This window comes from Vulpes lagopus, chromosome 17, assembly GCF_018345385.1.
Source record: "Vulpes lagopus strain Blue_001 chromosome 17, ASM1834538v1, whole genome shotgun sequence".
NCBI classification, from domain to species: domain Eukaryota; kingdom Metazoa; phylum Chordata; class Mammalia; order Carnivora; family Canidae; genus Vulpes; species Vulpes lagopus.
The window spans coordinates 8,334,473-8,349,266 of record NC_054840.1 but is presented as its reverse complement, the minus strand read 5'-3'; the positions used below and the strand labels follow the sequence as shown (position 1 = coordinate 8,349,266).

Here is a 14,794-nt window from a genome sequence, read left to right as displayed (position 1 = left end):
GCAGTAAGAATATGTGGTTTCCTTTCTATGGTGATGATATTATTATTATAACTCAGAAATACATAGGGAAAGTATCATTCCCATTTGGAAGACAAAGATTCAGAAGCCCCAGAGGGACCATAAGATTTGCTCCAGTGTACTTTAAATGCAAAATGAAATAATGAATGGTCTTATCCAAGCATTTGTTTAGCTACAAAATCATGGCAAGCCCTGGGAGCAGAGGCAAGGGCTTCCATTTCGGCCTCCGGCTCTGTGCCACCCTTACTGCTGGTCAATGAGGCAGTGCCAAGAACACAGTGAGCATCTTTCCAAGTACTTCTAGATACAGGTGTAGTCCCGCCAAAGAAACTGGGCTCAGGGGATGGCGTGAGAGTATTTTACTGACATTCCTTCACATTCGAAATGGAGTATTTCTGCATTCAACAACAATGAAAGCTCTTCTTCATTTAGGTTCTTCCACTTGCCAAGCCCAAGGGGTCATACCACGTATTGTACGTGAACCCTCACAGCTATGCAGGTAAGGCTGGACGGGGTATTCCCAGCATGCAGAGAGAAGGCACAGAGAGATGAACTGTTTTGCTCAAAACCTAAGCATTTTTGCTAATAAGCAGTAAAACCAGTCCTAAAGCACCTTATTTCTGGCCCCAAATCCTCACAGCTTGTCTCTGTTTGTGTTTCTTTATGGGAAAGTGGATCTTGAGGCTACAATGAAACTGATTGAGTGCTAGAAAGAACAAGAATTCTGCTGAAACTTTAGGATATCTGAGGCAGATTTTCTGAGAGAACAGACTCTGGTCTGAAGGCTTGAGGAAAATTCGGTGGCCCAAGCTTATCCCAGGTGACAGCTGTTATTTCATCTGTACCCCAGTGATATACAGCCATTATACACAAAAAACAGCCACGGTGGTTATAAAAATGATACAATCTTTCTGAAGTAGCTGGCAAATAGCCTCTGCTCCAAGAACCTTGAACTGTCCTCTTACCAACCTGGCCACATCTCAAAAGACCCTTCAGAGAGCCACCAGCCAGCAACTACAGCTTTAACAACTGGTGCTGCGAGGACTTTCAAGATCCTGCTTCAGAACGTCAGGAGTGCATTCCGATCGGTCCGTATTCATGATGTACAAGGTGCTAAATATTTTGATTATCCCTCTTGGGTCCTGTTTTAATAGCAGCAGTAGGCAGTCCTTTCCACCAAGACACGACAGTCTGGCGTGGGAAGGAGGCACACACTGCCACTGCGCTCCTGCAGGCATGTTTGCAAGGCAAGGGCTGTCCAGATGCCCCAAGCACTGTCCAGATGCCTCACCTTTTGTGATCCTTCATTCGCTTTGGAAATACCAAGAGATAATAGATTTTCTTCTATTATTTTATTAAAAGTAAGTACATACTAGAACACTTTTTTTTTTTTTTTACATACTATAATACTTGAATGCACATGTGGTGCTATTGGTAGACAATAGATTGCCCATCTTATGAACCAGCAAAACTTTACTTTGGCTAAGCTAGAAATCTTTGAATTTCTTTTTTTTTTTTTATCTTTGAATTTCAGAAACAATAGGGACCTTACAGCCAACTCTTTCATCTTACAGATAAGGAACTAAGAGCCAGGTAGACTGAGTCACTCAGGGATCCTGAATCTCAATCTCTTTTTCCCTCCGTGATACCATGTACCCATGGCACTTAATTTAGAAGTGATTAGTTGCCAGATTTTAAAGGTAATAGAATATGGAGAGAATTTGATTACTGTAACTAAATAACTAAACGTATATAACTATAGCATCCCCATGAGTAGTTTCTTATAATTAGAAAGTAAGCTATCAAGAAAGATACATCTGTTGTGCAATATCTGACACAAAATGCATGTTATGTTCAGCTTTATTAGCCCATGAGGCCTAAAAGTGCAATTTGAATCAACCTAAATGTAAAATTGTAAGTACCTGATAAACATTTACCTATTTTATAACTTTTCTTTTCCATAAAGTAATTATGTAAATAATATCATTCCTTAGCCTTTCTATATAAAATGCATACTAACTGGAACATTTCTAACCCTTTTAATACCAAATCATATATTTTCTCACTTTGAAATAGAATTTTTGAGCAATGATCGATTTCTCCATCTAACTGGAAGATGTACCTCTCCACTCTCATACTCTGTTGTTCAGGACTTTGAGGAAGTACTTGAAAAGTTTGAAGAAGGAGCAGAGGGGGAGGGAGAATCATATCCCCCAGATAATTTAATTACCTCATAACTTCCTTTAAGACTGCATAAAATTCCACCAATTTTATTAGAGGAGCATAACTTTTAGTTTGAATATATTGAAACAGAATCAATTAGTTCATTGATTTTAAGCATTTTCAGAAAAATTTTGCTTGCCATCTATAAAGACCAGAGCTTACATCCTTTAAAAAAAATCAGAAATAAAAAACAAAATATTAGGTAAAAAAAACACATTTAGGATGTTTATATATTTGGTCTTTCAATACAATTCTCTGCAAGTCGACTGATATGTAAACACCGTTCTTAAAAATAACCCAATATGTAAGGCCATAGGGATGAACCCATTAGATGGCACCGCTCTGCCTTCTCCCTGCAATGGGAAACTGTATATATTTTGATAAATGGACACAGCTCCATTCAGCAAACGGCTCTGTGTATTGTGGTAAATTCTTGTGCAATTACAGAACTTCACTGGAATGCCCAATGGTCTCTAGATAAATTCCTTCACCCTCTATGGTAACAACTTGTCAGGTAGACTCATTTCCTGTTTTTTATCTAAGCACTAAAGGAACTTGAAGGCCCTTCATGAGTTTGGGACGAGTCACAGTATGATCTACCTCTCACCAGCAGTCATTTTTAAACACAAAGGACAACTTCAATATTTATTTTCTTAACTGAATTTTGCTCACTCCAAAATACACTTTGGCTCAATAAGCAGTTAACCGCAGACAACAATTTAACACCCAAAACATGTTGTTTTTACACATACATTAATTTCTTTTTCTTTAAAGAGTTTGGGTTTGAATTCTGCTAGAATTTCCTGTGTCCTTCCACACCAGCGTCATAGGAAATCCTAATGTTCTCAAGATTTCTTTCATTTCATTGCACCTGCTTTTCAGGATCAACAAGTTAGTTTACAAGCTTGAAGTCTCAAATTCAAAATACTTACTTGTGGGTGAAATAAGAATCCTGGAGAAGGTCTCAAGTATTTCTCTTTTAAAGCTTCAAGTGGGTCAGTTAGTTTTCTTTTCTCTACTCTGAAAGGTTAAAATTAGTTTTTGGAGATGAATCAGTCTCATATATCAATCACTGTGTAATTACTGACATTTAAAACAGCTAACAATAAAGCAAACGGTAGGTTTCTAGGAAGCACACTAATAAAAATATAAAGACATCTGTTCAGTTCTTGAAGAATACTCATGGCACTTGTAGGCACTCAAAGAAAGAAGGTCCTATTTATAATGACAAAATCCTATTGAATGACCAGTAATAACAATAGTGAGGAAATATAAAAAATGAAGAGTCATGAAACCAGAGGCGTTGGTCACACATTTGTACCTTTCCATTTCAAACGGGGACAAGAAGGCTGGATGATTTTGAAATCACGAGGACAGAGTTCAGTTTGAAAATTAAAGTCATTTTTCTACCAAGAAAGCGCTCCCCTGGGTATTCATTATATTTCTCCCATACTTGCCAATGCCAGCAGGAGTGTTTCTAAGCATACTGTGCACCCTGCTGTCTACTTTTTGAGATATAGGCGTCTTCTTTCGGATGCCACTGCTGATGAACAGGGCAGGCCAAAGGGGGTGGAGGAAAAAGGAAGAGGAGCAGAGATGTCTAAAACTTATCTGCATATCCCTTTCGTTTTAGAAATGTTTGTCATTCTATTTTCCATTAAGAGTACAAGAAATGAGATCGTGGATGAAATTATTATTATTATTATTTTTTACCAACTGTTGGTAATTTTCTTTTAAGGACTGTGGAGTAAGTATGCTTTTAAAAATAGAATCAAAATTAATAAAAACAGCTACCACTTCTTGAAATTTTTTATATGCTCTGTTTTGCAAACACTCTCTCAGTTATTGAAATAGGTCCTCTTATGCCCATTTTATGGATTTTTAAAAAAAAAATTCTGAGACACGGGAAAGCTGAGATTTCAACTCAGCCTTTCCACAAAAACTGGTGTTCAGGTCTTTCATGACTTTGGTAAAATGACAGGCCTAAGGCCTTAATTCAGATTGAAATAGCAGAGAGGAGACTGAGTCTCCACTAAGCAAGAGGACGGTTAGGAGTAATGGGTGTGTGGAGGCACTGGAAGCCCATTGCTGCCGGGAGGGCCTAAGAAAGAAAGTCTGAGGAATCATCTTCACAAAGGGCTGAGATGGATCACTGAGTTGGAAATACACCCTTTTTGGCAACATGTGACTGCAACCCACTCACAAAATATGGAAGTTCTGTTTTCCTTTCTCTTATTGGGACTACCACAGGAATCATGGCATAATAATTGGGGGTGGGGGGGGAGCACCCAAGCATGGTACCAATGGTTCTGAGATATTTTTGCATTGTCCTTTCCAATCTCCTTCACGTCAGGTTAGCCCTCCACATACCGGCACTATTTCTTAGTTAATGTATTATAGATAATTTGAGGCAGAAAAGTCGTTTTCAGTGAGAAGGGTTTGCAGCTCTTATTCCTATTAAGTAATAGGAATCAGTAAGTATTGTTGAATAAAAGACTAGCCCAAAATTGTCTGTCTATAAGAGAGAATCGGGCAAAAATATGAAAATAGTCTCATCTTAAACAAGTCCAGCAATGATCCAGGCCTTCCATTACTTCTTGACAATGCTCAAGACTTGAGTGAGAAAGTAAATCTGAAAAGGCTTGGTAATGTTTGAAAAACATGATAAGCACAATTACTGTTATTCATTCTTTTAAAGAAAGCTGGCATTTAAAAACTAAATCATTCTGAATGTCAAGGGAGCTTTACTGAATACTGCCTAAGAGGCTTTTTATTAAGCATATATGTTTCCCCCCCTAAAATCTTTGGGTGCGTCAAAGAAAACTGGAGGATGAAGGTATCAACAGAGACATGTTTTTCACAACCAACCATTCACATTATATACAAGACATTTTTGCGACTAATATTTCATTCACTTTGGGCTCCAGGGAGGTTTATTTAGAAACTGAATATGAACGGTACTTACTAAGGACGTCTTGGTAGGTTAACAAAGAGAAAACTCCCGCTGCTCTATGTCCCATCTCATTCCAAATCTCCTGACCCGTTTAAGTACCCACACATACTTGCATTAATCCTTCAGGAGCCTCATTCTTCTGCCACTTGACAACTTGCTTTAAATATGGCTTTCCCATATTTTCCACTTAAAAAATGTGTTTAAAAATACAGTTATTGTCAAGGGAAAGGACTCTGTGGGCCTCATCCAAAACCCCAAATTCAGAGACATCCAAAAATAAGTCCAAACCTAACGAGCTGACCGCCTGAATAAAGAATGAATTCACTAGATCAAACAACTTTACTCTCTGCCTTCTAATCATCACAAAAACACTTTGTTAAAAGCCAAAGCTTCCTGATGTAAAACCTGCCCTCCGTACACACGTCCGCGTGTAACCGTCTCCTATCCACCCTTACCTGTAAATAGGGTCCATAAAGAAAGGAGTGGGTCTAGCGTGCTGCAAGGAACCATCCGATGCTGGTCTTGGGTCAATGTTGGTTCCTTTCTTTTCCCCAAACACGTGGTTTTTACGGGGCTCGGCCAGCTTTGTCCCACTGGCTCTACTCCTACTGCCCATGCTTAGATCGAGGGGCTGGTCTTGGCTTGTGGCAGGTGTTGCTGGAGGCTTGGAGGGTCCTGGAGTCAAGGGCTTCTCGTCCTTTCGCTTAGTGGTGAGATCAAAGGGAGACTCAGAGCTTCCCTTCTGCAGTTTCTTTACTTCACTTGGTGATTGGGGCTCCATTTTCAAAGGTAACGATCTCAAGTCTCTATCAGGAAATGGGTACATTGATTGAGAGAATGCTGGAAAAAATGGGAGGGGAAACATGGAAGGGTAAGGTAAAGCTCCAACTTTTTTGTCTTGCAGCCCCACCAGTCCTGTTGAACCAAAGTATTTTTCAGCAATAGAAGCAATAGCCTTTATAGAATCATTCACAGCTCCTGACACCGCAGTTTGCTCCTCTAAAGATGGTGAGAAAATGGAATGATTGCTGTATTCTTTCTTATTATGTATTGAAGCCAGATTCTGAAGAGGGCTTACTTTGTCTTTGAACATTTTACCATTTTCTTTAAATTTCTCTTTATCACTTTCAATGTCACTTTCCAGATCAGAGCCCGAGGTTGTTTCCAGGTCACTGCCACTTGGCGTACTGACATCATCAAGGTCACTACTCTCTGACTGGTCACTGATTTTCTCAAGGGGCCTCTCTTCAGAGGACCTCTCGGGCTGGAGCTCCACTGGCTTATTGTCTCCTACAGGTGGGTGTTTAGATAGTGCCTTCAAAATATCCTGTGTAGCTGGCAGTATCTGAGGATGTGTCATGAGGGGACTTTGACTTTTGTTTGTCTGTTCAGTACTTGATAGTCCTTTAACAGGAGAACTAGCAGGTATCAAAGGAGGCCTGTGGTACAAGCCGGAAGGAAACAGACCAGGGAAGCTAAAAGAAAATCCAGGAGCTGTTGGAAAGGTAAGACCAGCAGGATGCCTATTGGCACCAAAATAGTCAGCAAGGCCCGGGTTGGCATGACTCATATTAACCATGGACGTTTTATCCATAGCGGGGGTTCCAGGAAGTGAAATGCCTTGGCCAAAAAATCCACCTGCCGCAAAATGGTTCTTGCCCTCACAAAACCTCCTGTGTTTATTTAAGGAAGACGTAGTGCTGAACATTTGTCCACAGTCTTTGCACTTGATTTGGGTTCTGCAATCAGCATGCATGCGCTTATGACGACAAAGGTTTGAAAACTGAGTATAGGATTTATGGCAGACCTCACCTGTGTGCAAACAACAAAAAAGAATCTCAGGCTTTATGGCAATTGCTTCTGAATTTAGCAAGTATCACAATTGGTTTTACCCAGAATTTCAATTAGGAAGCCAGGAAAAGTCGTTGGAGGTACCAATCTGGGCGCTCCAAACACAGAAATCCCCATTTCACTAGATTCCAAAGCAAGGCATCCAACCTGACAAATGTCTTGAGGCAGCACAAATAGATCATATATAAATATATTTAAATAGTTTGTCCTCCCCACTGCATAGTGCTTTGCATCATATTTGTGTATTTAAATAGTTATAGGAAAGTCCAGATTCCAGCACGCACGGACTTCCCACCCACACACGACCCTAACAGAATCTTAAAAATTATAGAGTCTTAAGCACGAATCGTAACAGGAGCCCCCTTCAAATTTCAGCCCACTTCCACAATTCTAAGTCGTAGGCACCGAAGCAAAATAAAACAGCCTCTCCCTCAACCAGCAACTTTACCTTCATCCCCTCCCCCCTTGGGGAAAAAGGCCTGTGACTGCTCTACCATTATTTAATTTGCATTATATCATACGCTCTCATCATTCACACATCAAAGCCACACAACAATGCACATTGTGTATTCTGAGACATTTTTAACAATCATTTTCATGATTTGAGAAAGACTGACATAATTTACAATGGCTCTATTTTAAGCCTGCAAAGGAAACTAAATTGAATGTGGCCCATCCTGCATTGCTGGTTCCCATGAACTATGATCACGTCCTCTGACTTCCCCTCACACCAGTGGTTGTGCTAACCTTCCTGCATTTATGAAACCCCCGTCCTTGGGAAATATGTCCACTTGTTGTCATATCTTCGCCGGTTATCTCAGGGCTTGACTTCTATGGGGCTCAGCCAACTATGGTAAGCAGGGGAGAGTGCTCTGAATGCTCTCATCCAGGGAGAACACAGCAGGGTGAGGCTGGGAAAGAACCCTCTTGGCAGGGCCTTTGCCAACAAAGTAGAACATCTTCCTCCTCACAAGGTGTCTTTTCAGACCGAACTTCGGAACCTTTAAAAACCCTTGGGCTGGGTAAGAGCCCCCCTGACTTGGCAGTTCAGCAGGCTACAGCCTCCATTTCCTACGCATCACATTTTTTATCTTGCATTAGTAGAGGTGAATCCACGTTATGTGTGAGCTCACTGTAAACGATTCTGTGCACGTTTAACACATGCAGAAACACGATACGCCTTGTCGGTAATTACTGAAACAAATTTGTGTAAGAAATAAAATTGAAGGCAAAATGCAACATTTATTGCTTTCATGGGATGGCTGCCTTTAAGCAAAGAATGGTTGAGCTCCTAAGTCAAAGCAATAATAAATGAAAGAAAGAAAGAAAAAGAAAAAAAAAAAACTCGAAGCAGATTTTATAGACGTTCAGTCATGCGAAACTCACCCAAAAGTTGGATTATCCCACACACCACCAAACAGGAAGTACCAAGTGATTCCATAATATTTCTTTTACTACTACTGATTAAAATGCACTGCTACATATATCAGGGTGCTTAGTAAATAGTAAAAGAGCTTTCCACTGTGGGGTGATTCATGACATTATAGAGGCCGTAACACGCATTTTAATGGGAAGAGAAGATGTGAGTGATTTCTTTTCAAATCATCCTACTGGAATATATTGACCAGAGGCTGCTTTCAAAAGTATGTACTCTTCAACCATATACAATAAATATACACGCTATTTAAATTCTTTGATACACTAATTAAAACCATCTGACGTCGAGGGTAGAAACATGGGGCTTTCACTAGTTACACTAATTCAGCTATGAGCACTAACAAGAAAGAGTAAATAAAATGTCGTTGGAATTCTAAAAGTACACTCATCAAGAAAGTAACACCTCTCCTCTAGGGTACTAAAAGGCGTTGAGAAAATGTCTCGATGGGTCTTCAACCATGGCATAAACTTTTGAAAGGTTTGCCATTTTTTGGCAAAGGAACGTTGCCCTCTATACCTCTCTAGCTGGATGGATTTGAGAAATCAAGACCTTCTCTACATCAGAGTAACAGAAGGGGCATCTGACTTTCCTTGCACCCTCTGTTACACAGATGAGCGAAGTCTGCGTCAGGTCTCAAGGGCATAGAATCTGGGATGTTACCCTGGGCAGGGGCTTTGTTTTTCTCACTTGAAGGTCTGGCCTGGCCCACCACAAACCACCAGGCCTCCAGGTAAACGGCTCAATTGATGTTGAAGTCTACACTCTACTGTAATTTTCTTAGTAATAAGGAATTAGCCAGCAGTTAACATTGCATTTTTCTACTTATTAAACAAATTAAGAGGTATTTTGAATATGTTCAGCCTATTAGAGCATGTGGTTTCTATTTGGGAAAGCTGGAGGTTTCTGTAAAGGCAGTGAGTAATTACCTTAGTGCTGGTGACTTTGGACTCAAGCTTGGCGGTACACTGTAATAAGAGACAGTTGCCATAAACACACCAGTGGGGGTAAATCGTGGTGTGTGGCCTTCTGGTGAGAAACAGATATCAACTCTAGGTGAACCTCCTCCACTCTCAATCTCCACACCAACTCTCCTCTTTTGTTCTGAAATTACATGGCTATTATTCATAATTACCCCATGGTTCTCTGTCAGATTTTATATTTGAAGAATGCCATCTGCTATTTAAATTTACCAATAATTACTGAAAACGCATTCGTGGCAAATAGTTGCACAAGCTGATTGGAAAGGGACACCCTATAGTGCTTTAAAATGAAACACTTGACTTCAACGCAATTAAAATTCCAGATCCCAGGACCCTAGATGATAGGAATCTACAATTTCTGACTTTTGGTTTAAGTAATAGAGAAAGCGTTAAACGGGTGATCATAATTTGTTTGGCCTATTTTTTTCCATCCAAACACAATAAATGTATCAAGGTCTGTTTCTGAGAAATCAGAAATAAATGAGTAATTTATGCCCGTAACCCTTGCAAGTGCATTTTTTAAGGGCGTTACGACCTAGAGTCAGAAATGCTTTTATGAGACAAGAAGTCTAAAATTTCTATTGTATGCTTTATTTCCCGTGACTTTCAACAGAGCTTCCCCAAGGGAGACCAGAGCACCCTTTTGTTTATCAGCTAGTCCTCTTCACTCCACCCAGGGAACAGAGGAACATAAGAGCAAAACAAGACTCTAGTGTGAGCTGGAAAGGGGGAAAAAAATAGCCCCCCTGGTGCTCAGAAGCACAAAAGAGGGCTGTGTGGAGGTAAAAAGGAGGCAGGCTAATCTCTGGCATCTCCATGCTGGCACTCAAAATTATTTTTTGCCCATCAGGTCCTGTAGTAGTGTCTCATACAGCTACTACAAACTATTGCATTATTCGTCAAAAAAAAAAAAAAAAACGTTTTGTAAGGGTTCCCAAATCAGAGGTTTTGCCAACCATGGAGGGTGCTTCAATCAGTTCTGTGTTTGGATCCAAAATCAGTCTTGAAGTTGGTAGCACAACTCAGTGAGTCACTGTGTTTGTATGCCCCGCTGAGCAATGGATCAAAAGAAGTCCAGAGTCGTTGCCAGATGGAGAAAACAACTGCACAATACAGGGGACGGGAGTTGGTGGACAGAAGAAGCAAATGGACAGAGTTTTCCTTTATGTGGCGTAGGTTACTGAAGTGCTCTGTACAGGGACGTTCTAAGTAGGTAGTCAGACTGGGTGTCCCCTGAACATGCACTGCCTGTAAATTTGCTCTAGTGCAGGGAGGGAGCTATCGAAGCAGCAGGTCCCGCATCAAAGTGAAAATGTTCTGCTTTTCAAGTCCCCAAGGACTACCGACTGGCAGCCTGTGATTGGTAAGAATGTGTAGATTAAGGGCAAGTTTATCTGCCCCCCTCTCCTCACACACACACTCACACACACACACACACACACATGCACATAAGCCCACTTGCCAAGTGGGGTACACTCCCAGTCCTTTCTGACCCAGAACAGGTTTTTATCACTTCATCTTATTTAGTGGCATCTGCCACTTGCAGTTTCACAAAGCCATGACCATTTCCAGTGGGAGACAAGTCTGGTTGTCTCTATTAAATCCTACAACCTGGGGAGGCTTCCCTTCCATTATTTAATGACTTCTCCTTTCTCTGCTCATTATTGATTGCATCTAAAAGAAAACACCCTGGGGATTATGGACAAAATACCATGGATCTGAGTGTAAAATATTTTCTTGTAACAGAAAATAGCCCTACTGGATTGGACCATAAATAGCTAACGCCCAGACCCTTCTACGGCCATGCGGCCACTCTCCTCATCACAGTGCCTTTTGGACGAGAGAAGGATGCAGGAAGGAGGGCTGGAGTGTTAAAAACTTACAGATAAAGGGCTTCACACTGCTGTGGATGTGCTTGTGTTGTTTGAGGCCCGACGAAGTGGCAAACGTTTTGCCACACTCCGGGCACGCGTGGGCCCGGGCACCAACATGCTGAGAGCGGATGTGCCGCTGAAGGTTGCTAGGGTCCGTGAAAACCTGCTAGGAAATGAGTACTGATTAATCAAGAAACTTAATTCCAGGACACAAGAAAGAAGACCAGGAATGACTCAAGAAGGAATTTGGTTTATTTGTTTTGGTTTTGTTTATTTGTTGCTCCCTCAAGACCAAAAGAAAAAGTCATCTTTCCAAAGCGTGCACTTCTCTAGGCTAGGGAGGGACCGTAAATGATTCAGCTCTGGGTCCTCAGCATGAAATGTCCATCAGTATCAGCCGAACAAAATAATTTATGGCACTATTAGACCATATTCAAGGTCTTTTTGGTCCCATTCGGAATAATTAGAGTTGAATCATAAAACGCCAGCCTAGACATTATTAAAACTGGTGTGCTATTTTCATCCTCTAAACCAAGACACGCTATGTACAAAATTGGGGGGAATGTACTAAAGTATCTTACGTCTACTCAAGGAGTCCCCTCAGGAGTTAATGTTCACCCTGTGTTTCAGCAAATTACAATGAAGCTAAAACCGTTCCTTTAAACATTGTATTTAAAAAAGAAAGAAAGAAAAAGAAAGAAAGAAGAAAGAAAGAAGGAAAGAAAGAAAGAAAGAAAGAAAGAAAGAAGAAAGAAAGAAAGAAAGAAAGAAAGAAAGAAAGAAAGAAAGAAAAAGAACAAGTAACCCACACTTCAAAACATCTCTAAAGATAATTTCAAATGCCACAATTTCCACTGTCATGAAAAGGTTTTGGAAATAGGAATCAACTTTAATGACATCAGGGCATCTTCTAGTTAATTGAGAACCATGAAAATTACATGATGTGAACTACTGTTTTCACATTGCAGAGTCATGGTCAAGGTGAAGTGCTTTCGCTGCACCCTTATGCTGTTTAGCAGTGGCCACTGAGGCACTACGTTTTTAATTAGAACCAAGTCATGATTTATGGTGGGGCCTTGGGTGGAAAAATCTGCAAATGTCGGAGTCTCCTATTCTTTCTGAATAGGCATTCAGAAACTTTATGTGACTTCCTCACAAATTGCTATTAAAAGAAATCAGTAAATGTGCGTTGGATAAAATTTTCGTTCTCCATAAGGCTATAAAACAACCCCACACTGGCAAGCCAGTAGCGGAACCAGGAATTTACCAAGGATGTCTGACACCTAGTTCTGGAACTCACCATTAAGCCTCACTTCCTCCCTTACAAAAATAAAAGGATACCCACTAAGTGTTTTTATACACTGTACTAATGCCTTTTAGCATACAACACTCAGTCTACTTTTCTCAAGATATTTATAGTTTCCCCTCTCAAGGCTTGTTTTTATATATCATAGCAAGTGATGGATTAAGAGAGAGCAGGATGACAGAGAGAGGCCAAGTAGTCTACAAATTCACTGTACCTTGGCACAGTTTTCACATTCATAGTGCTTTCCACTGTCATGTGACATCTGGTGGCGAATTAAATTGGACTTCCAGTTAAATGCCTTGGGACACTGATCGCACTTGTATTCCCTCTCTTCTGTATGTGACAACATGTGTTTCTCCAGGCTGTTAAGAGAACAATTGATTTAATAAGCCATGGTGACAAAGAACACATTCATAAACAGAATGTCATTTTATTAGTGATCCAACTGGCAATTAAAGAAATATGAAGGAAGAGTCGTTGAGGTGAGGAAGATGAAGAAGAAGAAACAGGCCTGCAAACGAACAAAAAAACATGTATTTCTCCTAGACCGTGACTCTCACTAACACAGAGAAGAACCCCTGTGGTTAGAACATAAATCTGATACAGCTATCGGGGGTTAGCTGCCAATTTAGGGGCACGGTCAATGACTAGTTATTTGTCCAGTTATTTGTCCAGTTCTGAATCCACTACACCATTCCAAGGGCAACACACAGCGCTCATACCCACTTCATTCAAACACAAACACTCACACAGAAGATCCTCAAAAATGGTTAAGAACATGCAGGCAGGTATCCTATCTAAGGCATATAGCCTCTAGATTCAAAAAGGTACTTTTTTTTCTACCCATACCACCATATGGGAAAGTGAGCTGGACACTAACCATTCAATAAGCAACTTCCCAATGTAATGGGATGGATGGATGGATGGATGGATGGATGGATGGATGGTCAGTCAGAGGAACCGATGAGTGGATATGTGTATACATAGATATAGAAGTGTGTATCTATAGCACCTATGAATTGGGGAGGAAAGAAAAGTGTATAATACTCTAAGCAAATGTACTATTAAAGCCTCTCAAAAGAAAAACATAGAAGTTTCTCGTAAGCATAATTTCTCTGTTTTAAAGCTTAGACTATTTTTGCTTCTCAAATATTTCCCTGTCTTCTTTAAAAAGTGTATATAAAATCTGCCTGAATGTAATGAAAAGCAAATATTATAGATCCTGGATTGCTGTGATATTCAGAAGTTTGTAACAGGTTTGGTAATTAAATACACACATATAACACACTGGAACATACCCCTAAATAAAGTAACCAGAGCTCCTTGGAGAATTAGCCTGTTTGAAATTTGAAGCCCAAGACGGACCTTGAACGTCTAATAATGGCAAAAAGCAAGAAAGTTATAGATCATTTCAAAAGAATTAAGGTACCAACTTGAAAAGACATCCACTGACCAGAGCTGAGGACATTTAAGCATCAACAAAAACAATAATCTTGCCCTTTAACAAAAAACAATATTCAAAATCACAAAAGCAAAACCTCACCCTTGGAAGATCCTGGAAAGTCAAATCATTATTCTGAAAACTAGTAAATCAAGGGGAAAACTCACCCACATGTCCTGCCTTTCCTATATGAACTGTACTTCGGGGTGAGCAAATAAACAATGAGGGGAAGTTTCTCTGCATAGAATTAATATAGATAATAAATAATGGAAGAATGATAGAAGTAGAAAACGTTCATTTTACAGCACATAAACAATTAATAAATCTAGGCAATCCATAAATAAATCTGGTGCCTCCTGAAGGAAATAAGCCATAACATCAGTGAGGTATTCCTCCTAAAACAATGAACCTAAATCTGATCAAGGGTTGGGATATTTTACAGGAAGTAGAGAAGATGGAGAAAGATGTTAACACCAAGGGGACATGATCAGTAGAACCCAGACTGGAGGAAATGCTGCAGGAAAAAAGCAGTTTCTTCTATAAATAAATTTTAATGAGGGAGAGGGGGAGTGAGAGAGAGAAAGAAAGAAAAAAACTGACTTTGGAGGAACTTATAAATTAAAAGAGACATAAGAGATATGCCTACTGATTGCATTGGTGGACCGTATTTTGATCTCAATTCAAACAAAAAGCTAAAAATAATGAGATAA

General features: G+C 40.1%; 1 protein-coding gene across 12 annotated transcripts in view; it reads right to left on the bottom strand.

Moving 5' to 3' along the window:
• The window catches only part of MECOM (MDS1 and EVI1 complex locus), a 554,726-nt gene that overhangs the window by 25,711 nt on the left and 514,221 nt on the right, over positions 1–14,794 (bottom strand). For 8 of the 12 annotated variants that reach the window (XM_041731621.1, XM_041731617.1, XM_041731615.1 and 5 more), the window contains 4 exons: positions 12,858–13,005; positions 11,347–11,503; positions 5,650–7,006; positions 3,174–3,261 (listed from right to left, as the gene is read on the bottom strand). In XM_041731621.1, the coding sequence (XP_041587555.1) occupies positions 3,174–3,261; positions 5,650–7,006; positions 11,347–11,503; positions 12,858–13,005 (1,750 nt within the window). The remainder of the gene's footprint in view (positions 1–3,173; positions 3,262–5,649; positions 7,007–11,346; positions 11,504–12,857; positions 13,006–14,794) is intronic. The other 4 variants (XM_041731616.1, XM_041731619.1, XM_041731625.1 and 1 more) reach the window with 3 other exon arrangements.